The sequence below is a fragment of the Spea bombifrons genome, chromosome 1 (genome assembly GCF_027358695.1).
Source record: "Spea bombifrons isolate aSpeBom1 chromosome 1, aSpeBom1.2.pri, whole genome shotgun sequence".
NCBI classification, from domain to species: domain Eukaryota; kingdom Metazoa; phylum Chordata; class Amphibia; order Anura; family Pelobatidae; genus Spea; species Spea bombifrons.
The window spans coordinates 162,931,056-162,945,857 of record NC_071087.1 but is presented as its reverse complement, the minus strand read 5'-3'; the positions used below and the strand labels follow the sequence as shown (position 1 = coordinate 162,945,857).

General features: G+C 44.9%; 1 protein-coding gene across 1 annotated transcript; it reads left to right on the top strand.

Annotated features, from left to right (window-relative positions):
- The first annotated feature begins 2,079 nt into the window (after positions 1 to 2,079).
- Positions 2,080 to 13,726, top strand: UBAP1 (ubiquitin associated protein 1). The gene is made up of 7 exons (XM_053448577.1): positions 2,080 to 2,200; positions 7,110 to 7,150; positions 8,027 to 8,151; positions 8,534 to 9,367; positions 12,141 to 12,341; positions 12,855 to 12,956; positions 13,488 to 13,726. The coding sequence occupies exons 2-7, from the start codon at positions 7,117 to 7,119 to the stop codon at positions 13,626 to 13,628; spliced, it is 1,437 nt and encodes a 478-aa protein (XP_053304552.1). The 5' UTR covers positions 2,080 to 2,200; positions 7,110 to 7,116; the 3' UTR covers positions 13,629 to 13,726.
- Positions 13,727 to 14,802: the final 1,076 nt, after the last annotated feature.

Here is a 14,802-nt window from a genome sequence, read left to right as displayed (position 1 = left end):
AGTTTATGAAGAGGTAAATACCATTTGCTATTGCTTTTTTAGTCTATGAAGTTAAATATGCTATTTATTCTTTTAACCTGGTTACAAACCACTGTGAATTATAATTGTTTTTGGTAGCATATTACAGCTTTCTACATGTTTGTTCCCAGAGTTTATTAACTATTGGGTCTCCTTCTCATATACGGTATATATATATATATCTATATATATATCTATATATATATTTTTATTTATTTTTTTAAACCATTGATTCCTTTCTATTCTCTATTTCATGTGATTAATTTAGTCTATGGAAAGTTAAATACCCTATGCTGCTGTTTTTGTAATCTGTGAAGAGTTAAATACCCTACTTACTCATATACCGATCAGATATAACAATATGACCACCTGCCTAATATCGCGAAACACGTTAAGCTTCTATCAACTTCAGTCCACTATACCACCATGAGAAGAAGTAGTTTGCCATTAATCAGGGGTTATAATCTCTCATACTGGGAACGATGGGTTATTAAAAAAGTTAAAAACGTCAATAAAATTCGGTATCATTTTTGGTCGTGGGGGAGAGGGGAAAAGATAGACAATCCAGGACTGAATAGCAAGTCTTACAAAACCCATTGCGAAAACTAGAGCCCAAAATGTTTCAGTTCACGTAGTTTTGTGGTAGTGATGTACTCAAGTTGGCCTTTTGACTAGGCCTGACCCAGGGAAGTGCAACAGCCACCCCCTTGGACATACATCTACATACCTCCCATCCTCTACCCAACCACCCCCCACCAAATCTGGACGGCGGGGAGCGGAGCTTGGGGGGTAATGCGTCACTCAAACTGCCAGCGCTATTAAAACCCACTTATTGAGTGACAAAGTTGGGACTGTCCTACGCAAAGTGTGACACTTGGGAGGTATGCATCCGTGGCATTGGAGTGCTAGCATATGACATTAGCCCGATTGTCCCCGAAGGACTAGAGAGAAGAGACCCGGGAGGGCCCCTGCTGGCTGATCACACAGACAGCGGTCAGCATTGCCGGCCTTGGGCGTTGTGGCGCCCTGTGCGGACTACTCCTCTGGCGCCCCCCCTCACTACCCCCCCCTGCCCCTTCAAACTACCCCCCCCTCTGCCCCTTCAAACTATCCCCCTCTCTGCCCCTTCAAACTACCCCCCCTCTCTGCCCCTTCAAACTACCCCCCTCTCTGCCCCTTCAAACTACCCCCCTCTCTGCCCCTTCAAACTACCCTCCCCTCTGAATGATGTTAAATAAAGTTTAAAAAAAAACAAAAAAAAAACCGATGTTTTAAGTTAAGTCCCGGGCAGGCGCCCCTGCTACCATGGTGCCCTGTGCGGTCGCACAGGTCGCACACCCCTGAGGTCGGCCCTGGCGGTCAGCAATGCACGCCTATTATTATTATTTATTGTTTTGTATAGCGCCATCATATTCCACAGCGCTGGGCAAACAGGACATAACATGTAGTATATCACATAACAAGTCGACTTACGTAAACAAGCAGTAACAAGGGCCCTGCACACAGGAGCTTACAATCTAGAGGCTACGCGGCCCCGTATTTAACTCAAATAGAAACGTGTTTTCTTTCCATGTGATTTCTCTTTTAAGGTAATCTTATCAATATATTAACCCACGGAATAAAATAAATATAAAATATAAGAAACTGTATCTATTTCAAATGAGAATGTACCTCGGCACTCAGAGAGGTAACTCAGTAAGGCCGACAGTCGGGTGTAGCACCTCTGGTAACTAAGGTGACCCAGGATGATAAGACTGTACAATGATTGCTTTACGGACTGTGGTTCTGGTTCGAAAATGACTCTAATTCCAGAACCTTCCATCAGACACAGCGGTCTCTGAGAATGCTAGATACAGAATGTCAGCTGTCTACGAGAGGTAAAAGGTCTCCAATGACAACTGTTTGCGCAGATGTTGCCATCTTGCTGGCGACATTAGCCGCTTTTGTCTCCAGCAAAATGGCTCCTACTTGACGACTTTATTTCCGGTTGTGCCTCACGTTTAGGACGCTGCGTCTAAAGTCCCGTGACCTGGGTGCGCGGTGACGTCAATGGCTCACGACCAGAGGAGGAGGAAGTAGGAAGTGTCCAAAGATGGCTTCGCGCACTGAGGCAGGGGCCCGAGAGCTTTTCCAGTAGGAGCGGGCGGATTTACCGTGGCAGTAGGGGGCAAACGGACACAGGGTAAGTGAGGGGCGGGTAATTCGTCGGGTCTCTCGGTGGGTGTTTCCCCTCATGAGGTATTACTACTGGCATGTTCTACTCCTGGGCCAGGTCGTTGGCCAGTGGGAATTATTCAGCGTTAAGTGCGCTCACTCAGCTGGCAAGGGTTAATAGTTTCAGCTAGGGGTAACTAGAGGGTTCCTGTCACTTGGATGAGTAGGCCTGATCAGCGTCACTCAGCTAGTGGGGGGTAAGTACTGTCACTCAGCTTTGGGAGTTACTAGAGTGTTTATCGAGTGCCAGTCAGCTGGTGCGGTGAGGTAAGAACTGACACTCAGCTTTGGGAGTTACTAGAAGGTTTGTGGAGTGCCACTCACCTGGGGCTTGGGGCTAAGTACTTTCACTCAGCTTTGGGAGATACCAGAGGGTTTATGGAGTGCCACTCAGCTAGTGGGGGTGGGCTAAGCACTGTTACTCAGCTTTAGGGGTTTCTTTATGCAGTGTTGATCGGCATGTAGTGCCACTCAGCTGGTAGGAGGAAAGTAAGGGGTTAAAGGATCGTCACACTGATGGTAGGGTTGGCAGTGAGTATTAGTCATAGCGTGGAGGAATCGAGGTTGAGTAACACTCAGCTGGTGAGCAGGGTGGGGATATCCCTTAGCTAGTATGTAGTGGTGGCAGAGTGGGGGTCACTCAGCTAGTGGGCAGGGGGGTTGGTGATGGGCTGGCGTTCCTCTGGTGGGCAGATTGGGGTCAGGGTAACTCCATGGATCAGCCGCTATTACCCACCTGTAACGAGGCTCCTCCGGCTTGCCGTACACAGTTGTTCTTTACCTTTGGGCAGGTTTCATTGACTCCGTATCTGGGGTGGGCTGATAAGGGGTGGTAAGAGGGTAGTTGCTGCCCTTACCTGGAGTTTTTTTGGGCTGTAACCATAAACCTTTCTGTGTCTGTAACCAAGGTATTTACACCCTGATTGGATCACTATTGGTGTACATAGTGCACGGTTATTGGGATGGGCTTGACCCCTCATCCAAATGCTGCCGAGGAGGGGGCTGCTAGATGAGACCACATGGGTCTCTTGGATAACCTTTATCTTTTACAGTATTGTCTTACCGTAACCTAACAGCGAGTGACCTCCGTCCGGCGAAGTCACCTGACGTTAGGCATTGCCCCGGGATTTGGAATTCTTCTGACCATACGATGGGGTTAGAGGTCAAACACCGACATTCTATTTGCGGTTCATGCTGACCATTCGGAAAGGCTGGGTCTTATTAACTTGATGGTGGGATTTAGTGTAACTTCTCCGATTGAGAGTTGTGAGTTTTATGTTCCGCTCGTGGTGCCGGCGCGGTGACCGCTTCCAGTCTTTCGTTTATCTGCCCTTTTTTTTTTTTCCCAATTACGTCACCCTCCGTGTTATTATAACGCCGAGGTCCCAGACCACCAAGGCCTGTATCCCATTGTGCAGCGCTGCGGAATATGACGGCGCTATATAAAGTAATAATGGTTTCCATGTCGCCTCCCAAGCAATCCTTAGCTCTGTCATGCCTAGATTATTTTTTTGTGTTCATAGAGGCAGCACAGTTGCCAGTTTTTATTCCCAGCGATGCCGATCTGTATCATTGGAAAGGTGTCCGGAAGTTTTCAGGGCAAGCGGCTGATATTAAGTATAATAAATATAATAAATATAATATATATAATATAAATAATATAACTGTATAACAAATATATAATAATATATATATCATATGTAATATATAACGGTATAACAAATATATAATAATATATATATAAAATATATATCATGTATAATATAGTAAATATATATAATATCATATAAACACGCTGCGGGGCTTCGGGAGGCGGAGGACAGGCGCGTGACAGAAGGAACAACGCGTTCCATTAGGCAAACGTCTTAAAAGCCCTTAGCGTGTTTACAAAATATGGACACGTTTAATAATCCTGTCCTCACCGGCAGCCGTTTCTTTCTAAGCCAAGTCCGGCGGATTCGTACGTTTTTATTTCTGCTTTTTTTTTTTTTCCTGGCTGGGAACTAAAAAGCGAAGTTTTGAAGTGATCTTTTCTCTCAAATTTAATGAATTTCCCTCTTCTTATAAAAACATAGAACTTGAGCCTCATCCGATCCGCCGCCCGTCTCTCCCGCTGTAACGACTCAAACCTTAATCAGCCGTTGGTCTCGTCTTAGATTCAGGAGCCGTATGTCTATCCCATGCATGTTTAATCCCCTCACTGTATTACCCTCTACCACTTCTGCTGGGAGGCTGCTCCACTTATCTACCACCCTCTCCATAATGTAAAACTTCCTTCCATTCCATCTAAACCTCTTGCCCTGTAGTTTTATATTTTGACCTCTTGTTCTAACAAGATATTGGATCCCTAATTGTGTCTGACCAGAGATCTGTAAAGCGGCTGAACCCCCTCCCCCTTCCCGCCACTAATACGCTTGCTTTTTCTGATGCTTTATTACATTGTCTGCTTACCTTTCAGTCATCGGAAGTAAGGACTCGTAAGTCTCTCTCTGGCAGCGCAGCCTCGGCTCCTTTCACTTTTCTTTTTCCAGAGCTAGAAGTTTAATGCTTTGCTCTGAAAAACGGTGTATTTTGCTGTTTTGGGGTTTTTTTGCTAGCTTTTTGTGGTCATTACCTATTTAGGATCTCCATATGAATAATTAACGTTACAGCAGGAGGCCCCTCGGCTTAACTCGAGGGCCACAAATCAGAAGATTATTCCGGATTCACTCATTCGTTGTCATCAAGTCGCTTCCCAAGCAGTCGTCGTGAATCGTCATCCTTCGAATATTCAGAACATTATATATCTGAATCTTCCTATATTTGCCCGATGAGCCAGACCACAATATCACACTATTATGGTGAAAGTGAGCGTGGAAGTGGATCGCGGGAGCAATGCATGTTTCTTTTCTTAATAGTCCTTTTTTTTGTTTGTTTTTTTTTTTTTTTGACTGACTGCTACATTTGTCGTTTTCCCGAATTCTTTCTTTTAAGGTAATAAATTAATAGAAATACGACTTTCATCTTCCTCTAGGACTTTATAGGGGATTAAAGAAAATTTCCACGAGGGGCTCTGGCTCTCTGCTTTTTTGTCGACTGTCGAGGGAGGAAAATATAACCCTGAATAACAAACATTAAATTGAACTGGCCATGCGCAAGAGAGGGAGGCAGATAAATGGAGAACTGCCCTGCCCTGGTGCAATTCCCGAGAAATGTTTCCCCCGAAGCGGTGTTTGGATCCGGAGGAATGCAGGGTTTGCGCGTTAGTGGCTTTAATACAGTAAGGGGATTTAAACTTGCATGTGATCGGCATATGGAACAGCCTCCCGGCAGAAGTGGTAGAGGGTAATACAGTGAGGGGATTAAACATGCATGGGATAGACATACGGCTCCTGAATCTAAGACGAGACCAACGACTGATTAAGGTTTGAGTCGTTACAGCAGGGGAAACGGGCAGACTAGACGGGGGCTGGATGGGGCCGATCTGCCGGGTACAGACACAGGGACTGGTGTGTTGGGACGCTGGCAGTTCCCTCTTGAGATATTCGGACGATTACGCACCATTTTCTGGCGTAGACTCGTCTTCACTCAGCCCCTTTCCTCCCAGTGTTTGCAAAGCAATAATTTAATTATTACGCATCGCTCCGCATCATAACCCATGTTTAATAATGATGAATAACCCCGTCCATTACATCAGTGAGCCGGCCAATACAGACGCGCGTTTTATTTCATGTAATATAAGTGATTTAATGATTCTTCCCGGCCTCGGAGACTCTTGTACAGTGATCCGTTTTATCAGTCTGTATATTACGTTCCGTTTATTTATAGCGCCAGCAGATTCCGTAGCGCTGTTACTAATAGCCGGCAACATAATTTAAAATCACGCACAATAACAAACTGGATCAAAAGGAGAAGCGGGCCCGGGAGCTTGCAATCTAGTCGGTGGTTTAGGGGGCGGCGAGTCAGCGTTCGGTTTGCACTGAGGTGTTAAGGATTCGCGTTTGGCGAATGGAATTGATCTTTGGGGATAGAAAACATTAGGCTGTATAAAGAGCACTTTAAATGGGGCAGTCACCATAGCAACCGATTCATACGCGCTTAACCCCTAATGTCACCTTATGCAGTAAACCGGGGGTTTTATGTTTAAAAACTGTTCTGTTGCAACAGGATGCTGGTGATGCAGTTACTATAGCAACCGGTTCCTGCTCATTGCCTCGCTTCGATTGGATTTTATTTTGCCTTTTATAGATCGCTTTTTATTTTTTGTATATTTTTGTAATTTTTAAGCCGATCTCGCCTGGAAACCTCTGTCCGATTCATACGATATTCGTTTATAAATCGGGATAAAAGCCGTAAAGCGATGGCAGGATTGCTCCACGTTTACCAAAATGCCCCTTAAGCGCCGTTGCTTTTATTTAAGGTAAATAAGGAAACGTTTAAGGTTAAATATTAACTTTTTTTGGTTTGTTTGAAGCAAGTCTTCTACTAAAGCTTTGAGCCGTGACTGGCCGGCAGTGGTTTTCAGTAGTTTATTTGGGGGGTACAATGTTTAGTAGCACTAAATGTCTTGCTATTAATAATGTCGGGGGGGCCTCTCTGTTTCCGCATAGGGTAGCCATACTGGCCATGTTTTCCTTCCGGGATACTTGTTGCCGATGCCGCGTATGAAGGGTATTTGTTCGTATGTTTGTTGTATTTGTAGTTGGTTCCCAGATACCGCAGGGGCAGAAATATTGGTGGGGGGGGCAGTGACAACAAAAAAAAAGTGGAAAAATTCACTGATATGGCAACCTTAGCCACGACTACCTCCATTTTTCTTGCTGTAAGAGGTATCCCCCCGCTTATGAGATTGTATCCGGACTTTTGATAATATCTGCGTCTCTTCTGTTTTATTTCAGACTCTAAATGGCTTCTAGGAAGTCTGCGTCGGATTTACAGGGTGAGTTTTCTTGTTATCCTCCGATTACGTTGCGCGTTCCGTGGTTTCCCGTTGATCTCTGTTTAGTACGAGTGATGAGGGGTTTAGTTCTTTATTCTTTTTAGCAAATCGCTTGTTGGGTGGAGGGGGACTCGGGGGGGGGGGGCAAAGACCGTCTCTGGCCTCTGGGGGCTGTTTTAAAGGGACTCATAGAAGTCAAAAAACCCTGGCGTGCAAAAAACTAAAATAAATTAAAAAAAATAAAAAAAATCCATGTATGCCCATCGCTAGGCGGGATTCCAATCATCTTTCTCATACCAGATGCCAAAAGCAAGTCATTTACCGTGCATGCGCAGCCGTTTATACACAGCGAACACTATGAGTCTACTGTCCAACCAAGTTATATTTTGGGAGTTTTGAGGCTGTCAGGCACAGCGTACACGGCCCCCGCTGGAGATACTTTGAATGAATAACTAAACTAAATATTTAAATCCACCCCAGCTAGCGTCTCGCCCGTTGCTGCCATCATGCCGGGACTGTATAGACCAAGGGGTTTCCAACCTGTGGCCCTCCAGCAGCTACATCTCCCATAATGTAGGGCCGCGGGTTGGACACCCTTGGTATAGAGGCCGCTGTTTATGTATCTCAGTGACGTATGGAACGGGTTCAGCCCTCCGCTGGGAACAGATTGACCCCCGGGAGAGTTCCCAACGCCACGAATCAAGCCTTCGGCCGTACATTACATGGCTGCACTTCAAGGCGCGAAATACTTCAGCTTCATAATGTCAGCAAATACACAATGTATAGAGAAAAGAAAAAATCTAATCCTAAAGAAATTCCGATTCAAGGCGATCGTTTCATGTTCTCCTCTTATGATGGACTTGATGTTCTTTGCAGGGCCTTCCAGTTACCTAGAGGACGTCCCGTTCAAGATTGGCGACAAGTTCAGAGTGCCGGATAAGGTTGGGTTACCCGTTGGGTTCTGTGTGCCCGACATCGCCCAGCTCATAGGAGAAGCTCACGTAGGTGTCCAGCTATAAACTTTGCCGCCATGTCCTGTATATCGCCGTAGAATGTGAAATATATTTTTACTGGGAGAAGTTCTAAGAATTATTTCCCAGTAAATCAGACCAAACCCAGTACGATGGGTGCCTTTATAACGCGCCTTTGCTTCCGCGACGAATACATGAGCTTTATGTTACTTTATATTACTTTGGTACAAGAAGCAAGTAATCCGGAGCCTTCCAACACTTCACTGACATTTACTGGCTGCGGGGGCCGGATGTGTCTCGTAAACCACGCGGTAAATGTACGGGGGCAGTAGAATGTAATAATACCCTAGCACCTTAACAAAGCGATAGCGAAACGTCGGGCACTGATCCCCCTGCTTGTTTCTTTTTGCAGTATGATTTTTCATTGGAGAAGAAAGCTATCCAGTGGGCTGAGGAAATCAGGAAGATCAAAGCTATCCAGAAGGCAGCCGAGCTGAAAGCCGAAGCCGCGCACGCCCAAGCTGATGCCGGCCCGGCGGACAGCCGCACCGGCGATGAAAACCTTGGCGTTCCGCCTCCCATCAACCCTATTCTGGCCAGCTTGCAGCACAACAATATTCTGACTCCCACCCCAGCCGACAGCAGTGCCACAAACATGAAGGTGATGAGTCCGCCTCACGTCAACGCCGACTTCAACCCTGCGGACTTCGAGTGTGAACAGGATCCGTTTAACAATGTAGAGCTAAAAACCCTCAATGACAGAGAAGAGTTAAAAAGCATTCTTGACATCCATGTTCATCCTGCAGCGAACCCGGACCCCTCTGCCATTGGAAACGTGCAGAGCTCTGGCTCGTCGGGCAACGGCGAGGACCTCTCCACCTCCACGAAAGAAGAAGCCGTGGACTTCAAGCTTCTGCGCAAACCCAACGGCTTCATCACTTTGCCACAGTTAGAAAACTGTGAACTAGTACCCCCGTCTTCCAAAGTGTCCCTTGCACCCATCGCCTCGGTGAGCAATATCAAATCGCTCTCCTTTCCTAAGTTGGACTCTGATGATGGAGATCAGAAAATGTCCCTGTTTGCTAGCACTTTTCTTAGTACATCTTGTCTACCCAATGGCACTTTCATGGATTCTTTAAGAGCCTCCTCTAAGCCGAGCCCCAGTGAGCTGAACGGACACCACGGCACCGGCACCGGCCACCGCGTCCTGCGCTCACCTGAAACGGAAGTCATCGGAACCTGTAAGGTAAGAACCCAGCAGGATTAACAAAGCCGCTCTCACCTTTTATTTTTACTACTGGTATCGGATTAATAGGTTTTAAAAAAAAATATTGTGCTATTTATGTTTTTAAACTTTTTTTTTTTTTTTTTTTTGCATATTAGCTTTTTGTATGAGTTCTCGCTCTGTTATGAGCCCCAATCTATTAGACAAACATCCTGATGGAATGATTCAGTCTTAATCACACAGTTGGACTCGCTAATGAAAGTCAATGGAGGAATGGACTTCATTAGCATTGCCATAAAGTGTGTTGTTTAAGCAGGAAAAGTCACCCAAAATATCACATGACTGACAATAATGGCGGCTCCAGGTCTGCAGATAAAATGAGTTTATTGGGAAAAAATTAGATAACTGGGTTTTTGTCACTGACCGACATTACTGTATACAGCAGCACTGGGGGTTATATTACTGTATACAGTGCTGGGGGGGTTATTACTGTATACAGTGCTGGGGGTTATATTACTGTATACAGCGCTGGGGGGTTATATTACTGTATACAGCGCTGGGGGTTATATTACTGTATACAGTGCTGGGGGGTTATATTACTGTATACAGCGCTGGGGGGTTATATTACTGTATACAGCGCTGGGGGGTTATATTACTGTATACAGCGCTGGGGGTTATATTACTGTATACAGCGCTGGGGGGTTATATTACTGTATACAGTGCTGGGGGGTTATATTACTGTATACAGTGCTGGGGGTTATATTACTGTATACAGCGCTGGGGGGTTATATTACTGTATACAGCGCTGGGGAGTTATATTACTGTATACAGTGCTGGGGGGTTATATTACTGTATACAGTGCTGGGGGTTATATTACTGTATACAGCGCTGGGGGTTATATTACTGTATACAGCGCTGGGGAGTTATATTACTGTATACAGTGCTGGGGGTTATATTACTGTATACAGCGCTGGGGGTTATATTACTGTATACAGCAGCGCTGGGGGGGTTATGTTACTGTATACAGCAGCGCTGGGGGGTTATGTTACTGTATACAGCGCTGGGGGGTTATATTACTGTATACAGCGCTGGGGGGTTATATTACTGTATACAGCGCTGGGGGGTTATATTACTGTATACAGCGCTGGGGGTTATATTACTGTATACAGTGCTGGGGGTTATATTACTGTATACAGCGCTGGGGGTTATTACTGTATACAGCGCTGGGGGTTATATTACTGTATACAGCAGCGCTGGGGGGGTTATGTTACTTTATACAGCAGCGCTGGGGGTTATGTTACTGTATACAGCAGCGCTGGGGGGGTTATATTACTGTATACAGCAGCGCTGGGGGGTTATGTTACTGTATGCAGCGCCGGGGGGGTTATGTTACTGTATGCAGCGCTGGGAGGTTATATTACTGTATACAGCGCTGGGGGGGTTTATTACTGTATACAGCAGCGCTGGGGGGTTATATTACTGTATGCAGCATTGGGGGGGTTATGTTACTGTATACAGCGCTGGGGGGATTATGTTACTGTATACAGCAGCGCTGGGGGGGTTATGTTACTGTATACAGCAGCGCTGGGGGGGTTATGTTACTGTATACAGCGCTGAGACATCCCCTTTAAGTAATGGAAACCACTATATACCTAGTTCAATATAAATTGACTCAGATTTGTATATTTACTGTAAGTTGTGAAAGTGTTAAATTGAGGGCCGTCTCTGGATCTGGGAAATGTATTTGGCTGCCTTCACCGGATCCGATGCCCAAGTGCCACGTTTTGGAGTTTTTTTTTTTTTTAATTAAGCATATTTTGTTACTTTTTGTGTCACTTTGTTGTCGTGACGTTGTGATTTATGTAAATCTGTAGTTATTGTATGACGGTCGGATGCAGAAGTCTTTCCGTTTAGTGAGAGCTTCTAGCCTGGTCACTAAATCCCAATCATTACAGATCACAGGATTGGGCTCAACGTTCCATTTTCTGCAGTAAAAAAACCCATAAAAAGGCCGGATTTATTTTCATTCCACGCGACTCAGCGTTCTGTCAGCTGTGTATGAATTACAAGCTTGGCGGATACATTTTATTTCCATCACAAATACTCGTAATGCGTACGTTTTGGATCGATATAGATCGCTATTTTTGCGAGTCGGGAGAATGCGCCCCTGCTGGTCACTCAGGGAAGCGCACGTAATGCTGTGGCAGCAGCCACCTTAACTACCTGTTCTTAGCAGCTGGATGATTATTCCTCCCCATTATGTTATTAACCTCTTCATGACAAGCTTGTTTCCCACCCCGGAGACAAGGACTTATTTGGGGGGGGCGAATACAATATTGCTTGGTATTTCTTTTGAAGGTTAGGCACGTCTGACACCGATGAATGTTCCGCAAACTTTGTTTTTATTTTTTTTTATTATAGTTTACAGTTTTTACATATATATATGTATATTAATATAAATTTTTTATATAAAATATATATTTTTTTTAGATTTTATAACTTTTGATGTGGGGCAGAAAAGAGATTTTCTTTTTTTTTTTATTGGTAGTGGGAGGGGTAAAAGGTGTTTAGGGCATCTTCTTTTTTCCCTTTATCTTTATTTCTGAAATGTTTCTGCCTGGGTAACCCTTTGGGGTCTGTAGACGCCCCTTATGACATAACAGTGCGATTATTGGGTTCCATTTATTTTTATTTGGGTTTCTGCTTACATTTTGCTTCTTTTAGGAAAAGCTTATAAGTGTTTTTATTTCTTTTGATCTCTCCACATTGCCAAACTCTTATTTTTCTTTGACAGACTGTCGATCTCCCCGTTCCAGTGCCCAAAGTGCCCAACAAAGTCGCCTTTGTTAAGCAGCGGAGCGTGCCCGGCTACGAGGAGCTTCTGCAAGCGCTCTCCAGCAGCGAGAGGGAGTGCGCGGAAACCATCGTCAGCATGGGATACTCGTACCAGCACGTCATGAGAGCCATGCAGAAACAGGGGCAGAACGTGGAGCAGGTGAGGCTGCGCATGTCCAACGGTTTATTGTTTATGGAATCTGATCAGCTACATTTAATATCTGTAAAGCCAAATTAGCATTCGTTGCAGGCTTCTCTGATTCTAAACAATGACTGTTGAGCACAATTTAGATCCGGATTTCCAAGGAAAAGTTAATCTTATATTTTTATTATGAATAAATGTATTTCAGTCTGTAAGCCAGTCGCTGCTCTGGTCCGGTTGGGCTGCAGTAAGTCGCCGGGGACTTGTGGGTCTCAGACAGATGTCTGGTTGTGTATATTGACATTGGTGACTCCGTCTGCACCTTAAACGTGCGCATCCGGGGTATTTAACTCCCAGGGATGCGGCCGCGCATGCTGCAGCTAAATCCTAAACTGTAGCTCATTAGGCTGGGGGGGCATCTGCGTTTTCCCATCGATCCACCTTATCTATTATTTTAGGGGCCAGAAAGTGGTGTAGAATCCTCTCTTTCTGACGCCTCGTGTGTGGTAACGCGGCTTTTCTCTTTTCCAGGTGCTCGAGTACCTGTTCGTTCATTCCCAGCTCTGCGAGAAAGGCTTCGACCCTCTCCTGGTGGAAGAAGCTCTGGAAATGAACCAGTGCTCAGAGGAGAAGGTGAGATCCGCCGCCAGTAAACCCCTTTCCGGGGGGCTCTGACGGAGAAACGCTGGACTCTATGTACCCCAGAGCCATTCTGGGCCCAAGTAATAAAATGTAGAACTTTCCATTGGTTTCCGCGGTGATAGCTCCACATTCATTATTGTGTCCAGTGTTGCTCTTTATGCCCTAAAGCTGTGAACCACATCCGTAGTTTTGAGATTAATAATTATTTACATTATAATTATTATAAATGATTTTATCTATAAAGCACCAACAATCACCGCAGCTCTTCTTATAGTCCCTACATTCAAAGGGTTTGACAAAACTAGAATTTACGGATTCCGATACCGACGAACCGATATGTATTGGGTAACTTGGGCTGCCGATAGGCTGGAGAGAAGCTAATCCCTACCTTGTACAGCGCTATGCCGTTTGATGGCGCTATATAAAACAATAAATCATAATACGTGGTTAATGTAATTCTCTGAGTGCCGCGGTGCCTGCATCCGATTAACGCTTTCTGTGTCCCCTTTTTTATTCCCGCAGACGGTTGAATTTCTCCAGCTGATGAGTAAATTCAAAGAAATGGGATTTGAGCAAAAAGACATTAAAGAAGTTTTGTTACTACATAATAATGACCAGGACAAAGCCCTGGAAGATCTAATGGCCCGCGCGGGGGCCAGCTGAATCCTCCTTCCGTATCATTCCAGATTTGGAGATAAAGAACGCTTTGTTTTTTTATTTTGGGTTGGAAAATCGCATATCAAGCTTTACCTTCCGGAGCAACGAAGAGCAAACCTTCCGGTTCTCCTCTACTCCTTCGCACACATCGCCAGCTGTGAAAATATACAAAAAGTGACCCCCATTTAACAGATTATAGGAAAGGATGGGAATTTATTTTCCTTGGACGTGGAAAGGAGTCGAGTGATGCTGCTCCCCCTCCCCCCGGCTCTTATTTTGGGGTACAGACTGTTGTACTTCAGATAAGATGATTATAGTGCAATGAATTTATTATTTTTTTCCTTTTATTTTAGATATTTAGTGCTACACTGGTCATTAAGTTACTCTCAAAGCATAGAGTATAGAACTAACCGGTTCTCTCGATTCCGTCTTACGCATCATCACGCTCTCGGACGCGGCTGGGATCAGCACTGGATTCATAGTTGAACGTTTAAAATATTTCTAAGTTATTTGTTGAACAAAAAAAGCTTTATATGTGCGTCGAAATCTGCCTCCCCCTTAAAACGTATTCACTTTACACGCTGAGCCGTTACTTCGGTGAATTGGATTTCCTCAAGCACTTTGAGTTGACCTTTATTGGGTTATTTCTCACCATTCTATGTTCCTTTTTTGAGATTTCTATCTAGTATTACAAATACGTTTTGATAGGCGCTGTACATTGTCACAGGGCGGAAGAAAACCTGTAAATCGGAGTCTTGATGAATCTAATATTTTGATTCTGCCTAAAGAAGGTACTAATAAAACTTTAAAAAGGTACGTAAGCGGTCGATTTTATTTTACTTTACACGCAGGTGAGCTGTGTCGAGTTATGACATCAGTCGGGTTATGACATCAGTCGGGTTATGACATCGTATTCCAGCTCAGCGGTCTTGCAGCCGATGGGACAGCGAGCATGTGGAGGTCTGTACTGGTGAACGCACCAACCTCAGCTCTTTCACATGTCACTCAGACCTTTAAATCCCCTTTAACCACTGACCACCGGAAACACGGTGCCGCTGAATAGGAAAACGCCTTCTGCTCGTTTTCTTGTTGCCCTGCCGGGTATTTAGCGTATTTTATGATGCAATTACGTCAGGCCCGGTGTTTCGCAATTTTAGTAATTTGGACGCGTGAAGCAGGT